This window comes from Columba livia, chromosome 18 (assembly GCF_036013475.1).
Source record: "Columba livia isolate bColLiv1 breed racing homer chromosome 18, bColLiv1.pat.W.v2, whole genome shotgun sequence".
Lineage (NCBI taxonomy): Eukaryota > Metazoa > Chordata > Aves > Columbiformes > Columbidae > Columba > Columba livia.
This window is the reverse complement of record NC_088619.1, coordinates 10,744,393-10,763,679: the sequence shown is the minus strand read 5'-3', so window position 1 is coordinate 10,763,679 and position 19,287 is coordinate 10,744,393. Positions and strand designations below refer to the sequence as shown.

Sequence of the window (19,287 nt, the reverse complement as noted above, 5' to 3'; positions counted from 1 at the left end):
AGTGGGTGTTTCTGAAGTATCGGGTGTAAACCATTCGACTACAGTAAAACCCGTTTTAGGTATGGCCAGCTAAGGAGAAAAGCCATTTCTAGTTTTGCTCTTTTTAGAGTGGTGGTTTTTTCCCCTATTTTTGTCTCCTCGCTTAGTAACATGAAACGAGGTTCTAACAAACTTCCATATAGCACATGTAAATGAAATGTAAATTCAGTATTTAAGGAAAGTGCTGTGAAACACTGACTTCAGCTGGAATGGATTCAGCTGTGCCCCGGCTTAGCCTCGCCACAATACAGTATATTTGTGGTGTAAATTGTCTAAAGGGTTGCCAGGCATCACTGCAAAATATGTCCAAATCAAAGCTTGGGTCACTTTTAGAGGGGATTTTATTTGCACCTGGGCTTTTTCTGTATGATGGTATTTGAGTATCTGTTTGTCTCCTGTATAATTTGCAATGAAAAACCTTGATTTTGTGAAGCTTTCCCCCTCTAATAAGCCTCAAAAAATCCAGGCAAACAAGTGGAGAGGTTGGCCTGAAATTCCTCCTGTGGGAAGAGCTCCCTTTTTGTGGGACATAACTACAAATAAAATGCCCCAAGCACACGTGACTGTCACAGAACGTTAAGATAAGGCCCATACTGACAGAGAGACAAGTAATACAGTTGTGCCTCTTCTTTTTGATCCAGTATTATTAATAGTGTATTATGGTCTTGGAAGCACAGCTACTGTGATGTAATCCCATCAAAACACGTTTCTCTGTTCAGAAAGCACGAATCTAAATGAGATGTTTTATAAGAGATGGAATAAGAGAGGAGTCGTGATGTGGAGGTGAAAGGGACCCAGGGTTGTAAATGCGAGTGGCGCGGTGGTTCCGCTCTGCAGACCAGGATGGTCACCGCTCCGCGCTGGAGATTCAGTCTTTTTCCATAGAATTCCTCCCAATTATGTGTGTCCACATAAATAGTTTTAGCCAGTGGACAGGTTGAAATTGGTCAATTCCTGTAATCATCGCCCAAGTAAATTAACAGGTTTTGGGGGTAACTGAGCTTGGAACACGAATTACAGAATAAAACTGCAGACATGAAGTTCTGAGTAGGATTCCTTTTATTTTAGACCAAATTTTCCTTCAGAAAAATGAGACTTGAAGTGGCCCAGATGACACAACCTGCGGAAGGATGCTGTGATATTAAATTGGACACCAGCCAGCGGGTGTGACAATGGCAGCCCAAGGAGATCAGAATTGCAGCTTGGAGAGGAGGTTTTGCGCCAGCTTATTCCTGTGGTCCTTACTGCACTTATACCTCTAACTTTCACATACTGTGACATAGAGATGTAAACAATCCTCCAAATGATGGATACAGACGTATTCTACTCACACAAAGCGCTCGACATCGTACAAATTGCTCAATACCTGCAAATTGCATAATTAGACTGGATTTCAGGGATGATGAGAGAAAATACATAGAAAACCCAAAAGCTTAAAATGAAATATCAATATTCAAATTATAAAGGAGCATTTGTGTTGATGTCATCTGGTGATGTCCAGCTCCTGCAAAGGTGAGGTTTAACTTCGTTGGGCTGCCCGTTGGCTTTGTTGGCAGGGGAGGCAGAGAGGGAAGAGCGACACTTTCAGGCATAGATAGTAACTCCAAGAAGGATTTAATAGAAGTGGAAATTTGATTTATAATAGAAATTCTCATCTCAATAAATTACATTTACGCGTTGTATATTAAACAATGTCATTTTGGCGTAAGTTTGTAGATGGGCACAGGTGTCGGATTGCTTAGCACCTGGGATGATAATCACGTCTGCTCCTGTATTACCTGCCTGTAATTAATTCAGGAGTGCTTTGCTTTTCTAGAAGGAAATCTTTTAGCTCTTCTGTGTCTCATTTCTCTGCCTGAGCTGCATTTCCAGCAGCGGCTACTGGCTGGATCTGACGTAACGAGTGAGACAAACAGAGATCTCACCCAAAGCCTCACAAGGGATGGAAAAAACACCTTCTAGAAAAAAACACACCCACCTTCCAGTTTGTTTGTTTACAGCATAGAATTCTCAGTATAGTTTCCCTTATCGCTTCCATCTTTAGCAACTTGTCTGTGTTTCGAAGTTGCCCCGTTATCTGAGTGTTTCCACAGGAAGCTTTATGTCCCGCGTGTATTAGTGTTTAGAAGGCGAATTAGCTGCCTCGTTACAGCTTGCGAGCACAGACTCCCTGTATCTAGGCTGGTAAAACAAACATGGTGCGGTGGAGACAGACACAAACAGCTTTCCAGCTGTAATCCCTTGGACACCTTCTTTGCTCTTGATAGCAAACAAAATCACAGGAATCATGGATTGTGGAGCAGAGGCAGGGAAAGCAGCAGGTCTGACCCGCAGGCTCCTCGTGCTGCAGCTGAGCCGGGAGTTTGCCACTGGGGAACCAGTGATGGATTCAGCTTTATCCTGTTTCTGTCCAAACCAGGTTAGTTGTGGCGATTGGCCATAAAAGTTACAGTTTGGATTGGCTACGTCTGAATGAGGTTGAAGCCATCAAAATAGCCTGAAGATAGACGAAAAAGGGGAAAGGAGCTTGTAGGAAAAAAGCTATTAAATTTGTTGTTGACTTGCCATCGTCTCGTTGCCTGACGTTCTGTTTTGGCTTTGGCTACAAGTTAAAGAGAATTCACCAAGTGTGGGCTGGGCCGTGGCCCTGTAGGTCATGTGGAAACGGGAGGAAAGAAATTTATAGACACGAGCACTTAAATTTGTGCAGCATCTTCTATCATCTTTCTTTTCTGAGGTACTGGAATCATCTGCCAGGGTGGGGTTTTTGTAAATTTTCCCCAAAAGAAACTATTGACAACTTTAAAGATGTCCCAGTTAAACCTTTCTTCCACTTTTTGTCATTCTGTGGGTCATTTAGTCTAAATAATGATGAGCTTTCATTTCTCTTAGAAAATGGAAGTGTATAAATGTTCGCCTGTTGTAAAAAAACAGTCACAACCCTCCCCCTCAAAAAAAACGCCAAACCCACAGCAAAAAGGACACTTGGGCCTGGATGTTGTTCTTTGTTTTCCATTTGATTGTGTGTTTCAATCTCAATTAATTACTTGGCTTCCAAATGTAAAGCCTGTCCAGTTCTTTCCAATATAATATTTAATAGTCTGCCTTTCTGCATCATCCTCTTAGGGATACAGATTGTTCTCACCATTCATTCTCTGCACATTTGCAAATACAGTTGCACAGATTGGGAGCCTTATGTTCCTTTCCGTGGCCTTTAATCTCTTCCTCTAAAACTTTTACATTTCTGTAGTCACTGTGATCACAAACACAATAAACCCGTCCTCCCTACAGGTTTTAAGACAATCCCAGATTACGTGGCTAGGAGAGGCAATAAGAGAATTAGAGCTAAGAAAGAAATCAGTCGTGTTCTCTAATGACTTCTTATTTTCTGCTGCTGATAGAATGAGAAGATTAAACCTCTATCTGCAAATCTTGTGAGGACAATCTAAGAAGGGGAGAAGCATAAATGATTAGACAACAACTTCTGGCAGCAAAGAGAAATGCAGATGTCATTCAGCAAACATTGGAAATGGTCAGAGAGCGGCAAATAAGGCAGAGTTGAAATGGTTGAAGAATTCCTCTTGGTTTTGGCAGATTGGCAAAGGCATCTGTCACCCCCACTTCTGTCAGAGCATCTTAAAGAGAGAGTTTAAAACCATAATGACTTCGAGGTACAACGTGTGGATCGAGCTGTGACAGAGCAGGGCACATTTCTTCAAAGATGTTGGGTAATAGTCCCAATTTAGGTCTTTGCAATCGTGCAGAGATGTACATGTGCTTAAAGTTATTTGGCTTGTACTTAAACCGTACACTGACCCAGAGTCTCCGCTGACCTGGGAACGTCCATTGAAGAGAAATCTCCATTATTTTATTTAAAGCTCAGAGATTATGCTGAAATGCATCTTGTTCCACAAATAGTTCAACTGATTTCATCAGGGGACTGCTCTGTAGATCTGAATTTGTTTAGGAAAAAAGCAAACGAGGAAGCCTATAAAAAGTGACCCATATTATATATATCAAACATAACAGATATTTTTTAAATGTCCCCCCGTTCTGAGAAAGAGCACTCCAGGGGCTGAACCTCTCAGCTCCAATTTGTTCAAATAATCAACATGTTTTAAAAAAAAATGTATTTGTAACTGTTCCCCCAGGATGAAATCAAATTAATTTACAAGAAAACAAAAATGTTTATGCTTCCTGGAAACGTTCACTATAGAACATTGTGGCCCAAAGGAGAAAACACATCGTTAGCTTGTCACTGATCTTGACAGTGTGTGCACAACTTCCCTGAATGTTACAGCAATTCCTGATAAGCCTTTTAACTGGGCCCTATTTCCAAGTCCCAGAAGCATGAGCAGAGATGTATTGGCAGACATAGGTTCACTGAGATGCCTAAATAATTAAATGATGGGCACAGGCACACAAACGTACTGCGCTGCAGATGCCAGTGACCTGCATTTTCAAAATACACCCGGCATTTGCCTTGCACAGAACAAGAGACTCAGTGCTCCAAGCCAGGGCCTAAAGGATGGAAGTGCAGACAAGCTCTTTGTGGGCACAAATGGAGAGTGGAAGTTTCCAGCTTCAACCACGATTTGGATTCTCAGCGTAGCAGCGGAGTGTGACTGGTTCCCACGTGGTGGTACAGTCCCTAGAATGAAAAGTCTGGAAACACCCGAAGTCTAGAACATCAGTTTATTTATGCAGAGAAGGAATCTAGTTCCAAGATTAGAGAACACAATAAATCCAATCCTAGTTGTTGGCTTTACTCCTTGTGCCGACGTCTCTGATCCAGAAGGTGTGAGGAGGAGCAGTGGGGTGAGCAGCGAGTGCTGAACGTTCTTACACCAGAAGCTGTTCAGGCACAAGCCTGAAATACAAAATGTTGCACAAGTCATTGAGATCACTTGTCACCGTTATTCCAGGTGGATTTTGTAAGGATGTTCTTCTGTTACGGTGTTGAATTTCTTTTAACTCTTGCAGATTTTTGACAAAGAAGCTAAAGATCTGGAGCGAGAAGTCTGCTTTATTGATATCGCCAGTGATGAGATTCCTGAGCGCTATTACAAAGAATCAGAGGTAAGAGACAACTCGCTGGGAAATGGTGAAGAAAGGAACATAAGGGGCTGCAGGACCTTGGTAGGACTCAAAACAATTTTATTTTTGTATGAAATCTTGCTGGTCGGTCGTATCTAAAAAGCTTTCAATTAGAGGGGAAGCAGATAGCAACCTCTGTCTAGATTGCCTGATGCTCTCCTTTGCAGATGATTCCTCCTGCCTTTTGAAATGCTTTCATGCCCCTATCAGAACACGTCCTGTACCCTTGATATTCAGCTGAATTCATTCAAAGTAGAAAAGGACTTGTCTTTGAATCATGAAGCTCAGTTAAACGTTTGCAGGTCTGAGCGGTTTCAGAATTCCTGTTGCCCTTACTCGCATCCCATCCCGATGGATCAGTCCTGAGCGCCGGCGCAGCCGGACGTGCCGCGCTGGAGCGGGGCTGCTGCTCGGGGGCGACCGTGGCACCAGAATTGCTCCATCGTGACACCAGAATTGCTCCATCGTCTGTTTGATAGCGCGCGTCTCTGGAGAGCATGTTCCTTTTAGCTCAGTGCAGTCACCGTTCTGAAATCAGCAACCACCGTGCAAATAAAGATGAGGTCTCAGACGTGAAAAATGATGGTTCGCAAGAAGTGGTTCGAGAAGAATGATCGGCTCTATGCTTGCATTTAATTTTGGAGATACGATTTGCCTCTGGAGCCAAGGATATATTCATAGCTGGCAATGAGTGTGGCAGCTGTTTGGCTGTACAAAACGGGACTACATCATCATTTTTAGGATAGAAAATGAAGACTTGCCAATGAATATATTTCTTTAGCCCAGGAGGCATGATCTTCAGACTAAAAAAGTCAGGTACTTGTTATCTTCCATTTATAGATCCTATTTCAAATTTTACATGTGGGTCATAAACCAAAATTACATCTACAGTAGAATGGAAAGTAATTTTATTAGTTTCCATAGAGAACGAAACCCATCTGGTTTATATTGTATAACACCCCGAGAAGCATCATATTGGTCCCATCATCTTATTGGAACTGCACGGCCTTCTGGTCCCATGGAGGGATGAGATCTGCTGGTGAACAGGTCAGCGTTTTTCTGTAGTTTAGAGATCTTTGTAGTAAGATTTTTCATCGCAGCGTGTACACTTCCAAAAACCGTCAATATGAAGGTAACATTGAGCTTTCCAGCTTTCCTTCCCATTTTTAATAGCCAACTATTAAGCATCATTTCCATGTGATTAATCTTACGACATAGAAAACCAGCCTTATGTTAAGTGAGAAAAGAACTGCAGTGTTTTTGTGTTGTTATTTCAAAGGCAAATCTAGAGACCTGATTCCAAGCAAAATGGAATTTTAGATGGGTTTAAACAACAAAAATAGCCCAGCATCTGTTGTTTTTTTTCTGTACCGATGGATGATTTGTGTGTCGGCTACCAAATTCTGTTGCAGAATTCATACAAAATGGTAAGGACACCTTAGCATTTAACTGTGCACGTACTGTAACTGATAGCAAGTTAACAATAGTTGAATTCAATACCTTCCAAAGTTTACAGACTATGGGGTTTTTATGCTACTGTATGATGAATATGAAGCCAAATTCCCATTTCTGTTGAGGCCTCTTACATAATTTAGGGACTATAAAAAGACTTTTACTGTTGGTACATGTCATTTCTGTCTGTTTTCAATCAGAACAGCATGAAGAAGTAACTATGTAAATGAGAAATGGTCCGTGTTTTCCAAATCACAGTTTCAGAGAGAACTCAAAACCATTTACTGTAAGCGTTTGAAAGGTATTTCAGTTACACTAATAACAACAATTTGGCTGCTTTATCATTTAATCTCAACTGATACCGAGTTGTAAGATTAAAAGTGAAGTACAATCCTCAGGATTTAAGAATTAGATCCCACATGATAAGTGTTCTGACTCCGGTCCAGACAGAGCACTGAGAGTGGTGTTGGCTCCAGGCGTGTTACTAATCTCTTCATTTCAGTGGATCTTTCATGTGCTTAAAATGAAGCAAGTTCTGTATCAGGGTCAGCGTACTTAGCTGCTTCTAGAAATGAGCTTTAAACTTCTTTTATAGCCTGACAAAAGTGCATCCCTCTTCACTTAAAAATATGCTTTAGTTTTTAACAGCAAATTTCATTATTTAGTTGCATTACTGTACATTAGAGAGGTGGCTTCAATCATTTAAACCTTTCACACGTGACTTGAACTGTTTGTCTTTGGTAGCACATCTGGTATGATCAGGTGTGGTTGCTATTGAGCCGGGATTTGTGATTTCCATTATTTTCAGCTTTAAAGTGCTCAGTTCTAAGCTGTTTGGATCAATACCTTAAGTTTTTCAGAGTGTTCTGTATGAAAAGGCCCTTTCTACAGTTTGACTGTGACTTTTCTTTGAGTAAGTGCATGAAATAACTCATTGATGGTAACGGAATGAACCACAGCAGCTGGTGAGGTGGTTTTCTCATGTGCAGAAGCAGAAGGTGTGGTTGTGTCTGTATTCCACCGATAGCATCACTGGTATTATGATAATACTATAGTTACCACAGGAGGCTTCAGGAAATATCCACGGGACCCACAGCATCAGGCTCAGCACTGAGCAGTTAAGCAGCCGTTCTCTGCTTCCCAGCACCTATCATCTAAAAACCTATTTTCCACTTGCCCTGACATGAGTATTATAAACCGATCCCTTTTCTTCCTTCCATTGAACTTACGTAATAATGATTCACACATAAAAAGGCAAAATGTATCAAACATCTTCTTACGTATAAGACTCCATTTGAATTGCATAGCTCCTTTTGACTCGTGCTGGTACTGATGAGAAAGCGTTCCGTGAAAATGCTGTGATGGTTGAAGGAAAAATGATGAAATTCAACTGGGTACATCTCTGCTTTTTCTCCCCTCTATACATTAACCTAAATTGAAAAAGAAAAAATACAGTTAGCTGGAGGGTTAGGGAGCGTTGTGGTTTCACTGAGGAACACTTTAAAGGAACCTCTGCTGATAATACTGAGATCTCTTGACCAGGATCATCCAAGTGATGTGAATTCCTGTAAGAGCGGAGGGTTTATCTGTCAGCGTGTGCACAAAGGGGCTGAAATCACCAAGTAAAGCGGGAATCAGAAGGCAGTTCTGTAGCTGGTACAGACACATCCCAGAGCCCAGCTCTGCGCTCCGCTATGGCCACTGCCAAGAGTTGACCTTGCCGGACGCTGGAGGGGTCAAACCGCAGCAGTTCTAAACATCCCAAAGCAGTTGACCTAATTTTAACTTAATGACCATCTACAAACTTCATTGTGAAGCAGCCACCAGAGTACCTACCAGTGCTGCCACATCCTAAATACAGCTTTTTTTTACAAGCATGGACCTGAAAATACTTAGACTTTTATAGATGTTTAAATGCGAAGTGCCACATTGCGAAAGCTTCAATCTCGATCCAAGTGAACAGGTTTGCCTGTTTCCCTGTAAGGAGTCACATATGTTTCCAGATCTGAACGTACGTATTGCACTGAATACAGAATTTTATAATTCTGTATAAAGAACGTACAAGCCTACAGGTAAGAGAAGTCGTACATTTTGTAAAGTCATTTCCTACTGACTTTACTGTAAGTGAATATGTATCACCAGCCATCATGTATTCCCCGTATAGACATGTATATTTATCAGAATTATAAAAAAAGAGTAAAACTGAGCTATGCTGAAGAGCGATGGCCTCAAGTGAATCATTCATTGAAATGAAACAGTTACTAAGATGTGAGCTACTGAGCAAAATGTTCTTTGCCACCCTATTCAAGTTCTCCAAATTAACAGTGTTTCATTTCCTGTTTATAACAAAGCGGTTGAGAGTTGGACAAAGGGAACAAACTTTTTCAGTTACCTCCAAACAGAAAGATTTTGCGCAGCTGCTGCAATGTTCTTCTTCAATTGCTGACTTTTCCAGCTTGAGCGCAGCTGCAGGGTAATAGGTCCAGCTTACTGCTGTCCAGGTGCTTGCGGAATAACAAAGCGTCTGTCACATTTCAGAGCCAGAAAATGATGGTAGCTGAAATAATTAAGCTGCCGCAGCCCCCCCGGTGAACGTGCGCAACGAGTCAGTGCAGGGCACAGAAAAACAGATGAAAATTCCCTTTTCCTTACTGACTCCAGTCGTGAGCTGAAAAAAAAAGCCTGCCTGGATTATCATATTTTAGCACCTCATCACTGTCCCAGTATTTACAGTTCTGAAGTATTTAGCTGGCTCTTCCAGAAAATACATTTTAATGGAAAATCCAAAAAGAGAGAAAAAAAAAAGTCTTTAAAAAATGACTCCATATATCTCTCTATAATGGTGTTTTTACATCAACAAATCTTTGCAGAGCCGTAGCTATATAAGCTGAAATCCAAAACGGAGCAGGTCCAGCTGAAATGCCAGATCACATGTATTCACACCATGAAGGATTGGTTCTGAAATTCAAGATCAAACAAAATGGTCTTCAGCTTAAAGGGGGAAAAATCTGACTGCACTTCAAAAGGCCAGTGGTGGAATAGATTGCAATGGGAGTCTGAAAAAACAAATCAATGGGAAGGAAGGAAGGAATGAACAAATGAACCTTGGGGATCTTTATAGTGTGGGATCTTCCAGTCATGCCCGATACCATGGCAGAGCTAAGGTAAGGCATGCACATTCCGATTTGGAAGTTTTCTGTAAATAATGAGTGTATTTTATTATTTACCTTTAAAAAATACCATCTCAGAATTAAACCTGAAAAGGCACTGCAACAGCCCAGTGCCATATTGTCAACATGGTGCTGTTTGCCTCCTGGAAAGGGGCTTACAGTTCCGCATCTGATGCCCGTGACGTCTGCAGTCCAGGAGGAAGGTTAAGTAAATAAAAGCTAAACGCTAAAGAATAGAATCTCTAACAACAAGCTTGCTAAGCCAGGAACCGCCAGGCGTGGCCTAAGTAAGAAACACTGGGAGAGTGCTGTGTTTGAACCCGTGTCCATCACACTGTGGCTTGTGTTTTAGTTTCTTGTAATTTTACATTTTACTCTCAAATAAGCCCAGCTCGTGGGTAGTGACGTTTCTGCTATGTTAGCAGAAGGGCTATTTTTAAATCACTCTGCACCTGGCAGTAACGCATTGCAAATATGGAGTAGGTTTTGCTCCTCTGTAGCAAAAGGATTTGCCAGATGGGCCTTCCTAATAAATTGTGTCTGATAAAAGGACAAGAAGGTTGTTCAAACAAAAAGATTTTAGCTATGCCATTACATTTAAAACAGATTGAGGATTTTGTCAGTAGATAAATTAAGGGGAAAATAGTGAATAGATACGGTATTCTTTGGATGATGAATCCTCTAGAAAGGAAGGCATGGGTGGTTAGAAACAAAAATAAGGCACACACAAAATTAACCATCTAAATCACATAAAAATGAGGTCAGACCAAAGATCAGCTGGGTCCGATCTGCTCTACCTGACTGACCTCTGCAGTGAGCTACAGCGCCCGAGTCTATTCCTCTGAATTCTTTCTGGTTCCTGGCTGCCACTCCTCGGTCTGCAGTTTTATAGCGTCAATATGTGAACGTTTGCAGCAAGGCAGGACTTTCCATAAAAGCTATTACATACAGGTTGCCCAAAGTGTCCGTCATTGCCTGGCTCCTTGCTTGAAACTGTCCAGCCAATTTGGGACTAAACATCGTGTCCTTCAGCAGAACGGCCGCGATTGAGGGCGGCAAAGGTGCCACCTCCGGGCGCTGGGAGGGGAATTTACAACCAGGACGGATGTCGTGGCTGAATTGCATCGCAGTCGGGAGATCATTTGTCGGCCACCAATGTGGGAACAGTTGCCACCGTGAATCCCCTTGTGTGCTGGGTTAACCACACGCCAAACCGCACCGTTTCCACAGGATCTAGAGGCTTCTTGCAGTTCGAGCGAGACACGAGTTTTCTGCATGGCTGAGCAGTCACGCGGGGTAGCTGTTCATTATTTAATTTTTATTTATAAATTCTGAATACTTGACACTGGCTCAAATTCATTACATTAAATCCCTTTGGACTGCAGTGGAGTTATTCCATTATAGATCTGGTTATCGCTGAAGGGATAGAACGTATCTCTGCATAACACTCAGGTTTATTAAAACGTGTGTTTGCAATGCTGAGTCAATGGCCCCATCGCGCTGGCCCCGTACGTGTCTGAGGAGCAGCAGCCCCTTCCTTACACTGGGCTAATTTCCTTTATTTTCCTTTTTTTTTTCCTTTCTGAATATTATGTATTAGTTCTTCCCTTTTTATTATTATCATATTGATTGCTTTGGGCAATAATCAGTTCTAAACCAACTCTTTCAACCAGGAAATATCCAGATCATTCTGAGGTCAAGCCTTTTTTGGGTGGGAAGATTGGCAACAGCATGTGCTGATGAGTTGTGAAATACAGCAGTATGTTGCTCTGATATATGATGACGCTGAACTGTTTCTTATGGTGATTTAACATTGAAACCTTATTATACAGCGGGCTTAAGGTTTCTATTTAGAAAAGAATATGTCAGCAATAAAAGCAATGACTTTCTCAGAGGAGGAAGACTGTCACCTCATTAAAGAAGCTTTAAAGACAGAGCTTCATTTTATAGATAAAATCAGAAGCCAAGTCAGAAGGCAGCTATAAACATCAGAAAAAAAGGAACACTGAATGATATATAAGCTCATGCTGAATGAAAGAAAATTACGGTCAGAGGAGTCTTATCAATTTGTTAGGTTTTCTCCTGATTGTCTTCCATTTAGTACGTAATTTAGGCACATACTTAAATACGTGTTTAACTGCTTTTCTACCAAAGGATGGATTTAAAAGATCTTCCCAGATCTCGGCTTTGGGGAAGGTAACGCAGGTGAGCACTGCGGGTTATTCTTGAAGACAGATTTTTTTTGAAGACTGGTTTTTTGGTCTCGCTGTGGCAATTTCAGCACCAATTTCCTTGGTTTTCTAGTTTGTAAAAGAGAGACGGAGTTGGAATTAGTGGGTGTTTTGCCCATAACTCAGCTGTAACCAGCAATAGCCGAACAGGAGCAGTTTCATACTCAGCTGAGAACCGCTGAAAATGGCATTGTCGGGTCCCATCGGGGCTGGTGTGTCAAAGCTCAGCTCTGGCAGGATTTCAGGACAACCACAGGTAGAAAGTACCTGTAAGTCACGGTGCGGGAGTCGTGGCAAAGCCACCCCTGGAGAAGCAACATTGGTTTTTTTCCAAAGGCCATAAATAACACTTGCATTGTATTGTAATGACTTGCAATAACTTATTTTTCTATATCAGAAAATGTCCTAGATGATATGATTGTCAAAGCATCTCCAAGAATACGCTGCCATCGATTCAGTGGCTGTTGGATAAAAGACAGGATTGGATTTTAGAATATCTATTTAAGTCCATTTCCTATTACTTTTTCATAATGTTTGTTAGCATGTTTTCATATTCTATGTCTTATCAAAACATTTACTTTAGCAAACTGACAAACAGGATTTCCTCTCCTGCATTTCCCAGTATGTTTCCTGTGTTTTGCAGGACCCTAAATATTTCAAGTCGCAGAAGACTGGGAGAGGCCAACTAAAGGAAGGCTGGAGAGAGACCCATCAGCCAATTATGTGTTCCTACAAACTTGTGACTGTGAAGTTTGAAGTCTGGGGACTTCAAACCAGAGTAGAGCAATTTGTGCACAAGGTCAGTGATGCCGGAGCTGTTCCTTACCCTTCATAGAAGCAGAACTGGAGTGGTGTAGAAGCTCGGGAGGGAGCTCAGATCTGCCTTCAGATCTGGAGCAGAGCCCCTGGGTATGAACCTGACAAAGCCCGGAGCTGCTCAGGTCTAAGGTTGAGAAAAACAGTCAGTAACATTTTCAATACTGTGATAAACATGGGAGCTGGAGTATTTATGAGTATACCTGAGTACTGTATGTGTAGCAATAATGTGCAGAATTTCTTACAGACAGGTAGTGGGAAAGTTTTCCAATCAGTCTACTAAAAAATTAATGAATGGCGTAACAGACGAATGATAATAATTTTCAGAGTATTGACCTTCCACATGTTTAAAAAACTAACAAGGAAAAAGAAGAGTTCCAGAACGTCTAATTGCCCAGAGACTAATGGATTCTGTACGTGTTCCCCAGCGGCTCCCCTTGCCAGGCAGAGCCTCGCTAATGGGATCCAGTGAGGGCAACAGATCCACTTCAAGACCTTCAGAGTCAGTATGTCTAACTCCCTAGGGCATCTCTTTTTAGAGACAACAGAGTATTTTTCACTTTAAATCATGTTGAAAGACGGGAGTGTTATTTCTGTAAAACGTGTTGTTGCTGCAGAGGTGTTGAACCTTTTCTTTGTTCCGCAGGTGGTCAGAGATATCCTATTGATCGGTCACCGGCAGGCGTTTGCCTGGGTTGATGAGTGGTACGGTAAGTGTTCTCCACATTTAGCCCGTTTCAAAGGGCTGATGCAAAGCCCATTACAATTAACAGCAGATTTCCATTTGCTTTCGTGGACCATCAGGTCCTGACAGAAGTTGTTCATGAGAGAGATGGAACCGTGTTCAGTTTCTCTGGAGTGTACGGAGCTCGTTTACAGCAGGTTCTGTGTAACGAGTCGCCAGCAGGCAGCACACAGGGCCACGCTTACATCCCATACATCCCAGCATATATACATCAGTCCCCTCACCCTGCATTGCAGGCAGGTAGCAATAAAGCTCCTTCTTAAAACTGCATTAACACGCAGTCATTTCCGCACTGCAGACTCCTCAGGCCTCTTATCCAACACAATTTCAGCTTTTTAGGAAAGTTTTGAACTGTTAGTGCAGATTGCACTAAAGAAAAGATGGAGCTTGAATGTCCTTGCTGGAAAATAGATAAAAATGTAAAGCCCGCTGGGTCTGATTCAACAGCAGCTGTGCAAAAAGTGTTCTGAATCCATGAACCAGCTGCAGCAATGGGCACTCGCAATAGTTCAGAGTAATCTGAATATCAAACCAGCCAATTACGTTTTATAAAATAAGCTCCTGGGGTTTGTGCTTTTTACTTGTAATTTCAGTAGGATGAATCCATAATCACAAATACTTGTAGAACAGTTTCTGAGATGTTCTTGTAACATAATAGGAACTTGGGAATATATTTAGAAGGTTTATTTAGACGCTCTTTAAGCTTCAGGTAATACCATTGTGGGCACTTAATGGATAAGAATGACACCTGTCTATCGTCAGAACTCAGGAACATTCGGCATTGCTTAAAAACAGCCAGTCAGCCCAGCTGGTGCGGACATGCAGATTTTCCCATGTTAACTCTGAATGCACCCAGTCACAAAGAGTCTTTCCACAAGTGGAATCTTGTGATACAAAATTATCTTGCAGATTTTTACTGTCACAGTGAGTTCTTGTACTAAATAATGTTGTGGACTTTTAGAACGTAATTGTCAGGCTCGGTACAAAACCTAAAAAAGTTTGAGAAGGACTTGGAGATTATGTAAGTCAGCTAAATGGAATCCAATAATCAGGGTAATAAAATCAATTATTAAACAACATGTTATGTTATGGGTATTACTTGTTGGTTACTGATACTGTAAGTATGAATGTGTCCTGTCGTTACATTTACTAAACTGTATTTTGCTTTATTATTAAGAAATCTATTTTCACAGAGTTATTTACTAATAAAGAGCATGTTCTCTGCTTGGCAAAACGCATCCTTAGCATGTTACTGACATGGCTTGTGAGCTTGTTTTCCGTTCCAGATAACAGTAAAAGGCTAACAGAGTATGAGTTAGTGTGTTCCATGTTTCCTTTCGATCAGAATTGTAGACTGCGTTTCATTTTCACTGATAAAGCATTACATTGTGCTACTGATAGAACAGCTGAAGTTATATCTTTCCTTAAAAGCTGTCTCGTAAAATGCAGCAAGAGCCTGAAATCACAGAACGAGGAGTGGTGTGATACAAGAATTTGCAAATGCAAGTGACACATAGGAAACTTGGGAAAAACGAAAGGCCCAAGAACAAAAGCACAGTGTAGGTTACCAAAGCGGGACACGTTTGCAAGTGTGCTGTGCTACTAATGTGCTCTGTAAGTTCTGTGAGGACAAAGTCAAAGGGTGTTTTCATGAAGCTCCGAAGTTACCAAACTGTTGTAAAGAACAGACGGAAATTCGGACACGTTCACCTCCGCTTTCCTCTCACGGAGATTTCTTGAAGGCATGGCAATAATCAGAAGAGTAAGGTTGCAGGTCAATTAATTGGAGTCTCTGTGTTTGTACTGGAAGTGTGGGTTATGACAAATCTTTGTAAAATGTGTAATAATTGCTGTGAGTTACAGAGCAAGCACGTAACAGATTAAGCACCAGTTTGACAAGATCAGGCATGCCCAGACAATGATAAACCATCTTACTGGAACAATCAGCCTGATTTGTAGAATATTTCTGGTTCTTACAATTCATTAAATTGCTTGAGGCTACAAAACTGTTAACATAGTCACTATTAATTCACTTACCAGTATAATCAAGTGTTAGTTTCTGGCATCTAAGCTGATGTGTGCTCTAACAGTAAGAATGGTTGCTGGTTATGAGATGTACTATGCAAAGATAACATAAAATCTTTTTGAAAGTTCCTGGAAAGGTAAGTAAATATTTATAATATTTCCATATCTATCCTTTATTCCAAGAGATCTTCTAAAATCTCTTTAGAAGATCTTGGCCTTTGCCAGGGCCTGCACCTCAACACTTTTTGCCTACCTTACGTTACACAGATACTCCTAAACAATTTCCACTCCTTCCTGTTCTCTGACTCCCTTTGACTTCACCTTCTTGCACCTTCCTTGGCTGATATAACTACCTTTATGAGCCAGTTTTCATAAAGCTAGTTGCTCCATGCTTTAAAAATTCTTTTTGGCTTCTGCTGAAAGATCATGTGTTCCTAGAACCTTCTCCTTAAAAAAAAAAAGCATAAGTTTGCATTGAATCAATGGAAAATGCCAACAATTTTGAACTTTTTACAGATATGACTATGGATGATGTTCGAGAATACGAGAAAAATATGCATGAAAAAACCAACATTAAAGTTTGCAACCAACATTCATCTACTGTGGATGAAATAGAGAGCCATGCCACAGCAAGAGTATGTCCATTTTTAAGCATATTGCCCATCCTCACCTGATACACCTGCACAGATCAGAGAAGAGCAACGAGCTGATCTTGCTGAGCACTCAGTGGAATTTGGGAGAGATTTTGCTTCAGTAGGAACAGAATCTCTCTCTGTGAAGTGCAATCCTGCCTTTCGTTTGCACTGTCAACCGCCACTGATGTAAGAAGGGTGGGGTTGGGCTCTTCTCCAGCTCCCCGGCTTCCAGGAAACAGAAATCTGTATAAAGAGAAAGTTAAACATCAGTTAAAATGCAGGAGTTCAGAGTGATTCAGTCAAAAAGCCAGGAACATGGGGAGTGGAAAATTTCTGTGGGACTGATAAAATGGTAAAAAGCCAAGGAATTATTCACTTTTCAAACTAGTTTTAATGTTGCCATTGATTAGCTACCAACAAGGTGAGAATACTCAGAAGTATTTAACAGCAGTTTGTGGAGAAGGGCAGGTCTGTGAAGTTCTTTGATTCAGATTCTGGAAACTTCATAAAGTTAAATTCCTAATTAATAGAAAAGATGCAGTGATATTTGCATTTGAGATGTTATTATTTCTTTATTTCAACTATTTGTGCTGTAGAACTCGGGGATGGTTCTGCTCAGGTAATGAGCGAGGGGCCCGGCCAGAAGGGCCACGTCTTGAGGTCTTTCCTTTGTTCTTACTCAGTAAAAATTGTCACCAGCCTGAAAAGATGCTGTCTGAGCAATAACCAGAAAGGTGGTTCTTGGGTTCGTAATGCTGCAGCTCCATGGCCACCAAGGTTAGTCCTTAGCGAAGCAGTAAATTGAGAATCGGTTCTGATTTAATTCAAAGTTTGTCATCCTTGATTCCCGTGTGGCAAAATTGCCGTTGAGGTTGGCACGGAAATTGATATTAAAAAAAAAGCAGAGAGTCTGAGCCACCTTATCTCAGGGTAAGGACTTGTTTTACTTGAGTGTGTGTCAGAACAGAAGTGAATTTAAAGTGAGCATTAGCTAAAAAGCCAAAGTCAACTGAGAGTACAACAAGTATTTCATGTCTGAATTTAAAATGGACGGTCTTTGAGGCTACTACCACTTAGTAAGACTTTGATAAATCTTCGCTTAAATGGCCAGTAAATTGAGAAATCCTCCTGTCTTTCACTTTCATTTATCCACGACAGCCTTTCTTTCATGTTGTACATAAGTCCTCAACCGAAAATAGCTGAAATGAATGCCTGGGCTCCCTTTGATGTCAGGGGCTTTTACGGCCTTTGAGTTCAGAAACACCGCACACGGTTACAGGTGAAACAAAATGTAAATCAGCCAAAAAGGTTCAAAGTATCTCCGGCGCAGGTAGGTGCAGTTTGGCTGAGAACATCTGTTTGTTTCCACCGTGTATCTCAGATTTGCAGCCAGCTCAGTGCTCGCTCCTGATACCCAGCACAGCAGCGTGGGCTGAAAAGGTCCCCGGAATGTCGCTGCAGGGAAGGAAAACGGCAGCTGGCAACACACACGCTTTTGTTTATTTAATAAGATGTTGTAATACAACATAAAGCTGCTTATACATAACATTTGTAGCCAAGGGTACAAATGCATGCAGCTGGGTAATAATAAAAAGTTTGATGTGGTGAAAGTGTAGGATTCTGTCATACACATGGTAAGCAGCATCGCCAGGCCTGTGTCTCAGACACCCAAATGTGCGAGAATTTAAAATTTATTAAAATGCTAGTGTTTTTTTTTCTGAGGGTTTTTTTGAGCTTTCAGAGCTCCAAGAATCTATACAGTGGTTTAATAGAACGTTACTGCTAAATCGTGGTCTTGAAAAAGAACGCCATATACCATGAGAACTATAAAGGAGTCACACAAATTGACAGCGCTGGTAAGGGAAGAGTAGAGGATGCTGATAATCGTGTCTTTGGCATCAAAGAACTTGGGGCTTTTTTGTTTGATTATGAAACGTAAGTTACCCGTATCCTACCACACTCCCACATCAGTTCAGTCACAGGTTTCTTCCTTTACCTTCTGAACGTCACCTGAACAGCTTTTATTAGCACTCGTGGGGCTGGGGGCAGTCAGTAGCAAAATTATTTACGTATATACAGGAATGTAAACAGAACTTTCAACTGACTGTTTCTTTTAATCATATCTTCCAAAGGTTTAGCGTAATTTATAAAATAATTACCCTGAGGGAGCTCAGGAGATATTTTATTGGACCACTTTTGCTGTGTCTTTCTTTCTCTCTGGGAGCAGTCAGCTATTTCAGTATTTAGCAGATGGTGGGTTTTGCTCTGTTCTACTGGTAGATAGGAATTTGCTGAGTTTAATTCTGTGAATACTTCAAATTTACAATTTTAACACGATGTTCAGTGAAAACCATGACATTTATTTCACTTGTCTCAGCGGACATCTTGCCAGGCAATGTAGACACGAAGTGGCGGGTTTCAGAGAGCCTTGCTGCTATTCTGCTCAGGTTTTCCCTTTGTAGCAGATGTCATTCGTTTGGGATTTGATTTCAGAAGCGGCGCAGGGCTCAGCTCGGAGCCCATCGATGCTGGGGTCGCTCTGCCCTCTTGTGGGTTCTCCAGCGCTGTCACACGTTGTCACCTCAAGCGCTTTGCCATTGCGGAGTGACTTTAACTTCTCATCTCGCCTCTGGTTTTCAGGCAATTAAGCAGTGGGTTTGTCAGTTGGCCATAAATGTTTAAGGACAGATTCTGGGTGGAAAAGTTGGAAAGTGTGTTGTGGCTTTATCAAGTGAGAGGGAATTCTTTAGGCTTTATGAGCAGAAAAGCAAAGTGGCCTCAGTTGCATGCAGCCGCAACTCGAAGGCAGTAGAAGTTGTGCAGGAGTGGAGAGAGTTTTTCATCCCTTGATAATTGCAGGAGACAAAGCGATGACAACCCTGTACTTATTCCTGCTCATCATTTAGGTGAAAAGAAAAACCACATAAAAACCTATTCGTTTTCTTTTGTTTGAAGTTCTGAAAAATTCTACTTGCTAACTGTGTATCTAAATGTATTCTTTAATTGCCTGTGAAATAGCTTGATTTTTCCAGCAGTTACAGAGGTAGCACTCTTGATTCAGTTCAGACCCAGGTAGC

General features: G+C 41.3%; 1 protein-coding gene across 3 annotated transcripts in view; it reads left to right on the top strand.

Annotated features, from left to right (window-relative positions):
* PITPNC1 (phosphatidylinositol transfer protein cytoplasmic 1) overlaps positions 1–19,287 on the top strand; it is a 41,235-nt gene that overhangs the window by 17,292 nt on the left and 4,656 nt on the right. For 2 of the 3 annotated variants that reach the window (XM_065034968.1, XM_065034969.1), the window contains 4 exons: positions 5,023–5,118; positions 12,633–12,788; positions 13,452–13,515; positions 16,092–16,210. In XM_065034968.1, coding sequence (XP_064891040.1) covers positions 5,023–5,118; positions 12,633–12,788; positions 13,452–13,515; positions 16,092–16,210 — 435 coding nt within the window. The remainder of the gene's footprint in view (positions 1–5,022; positions 5,119–12,632; positions 12,789–13,451; positions 13,516–16,091; positions 16,211–19,287) is intronic. The other variant, XM_065034967.1, reaches the window with a different exon arrangement.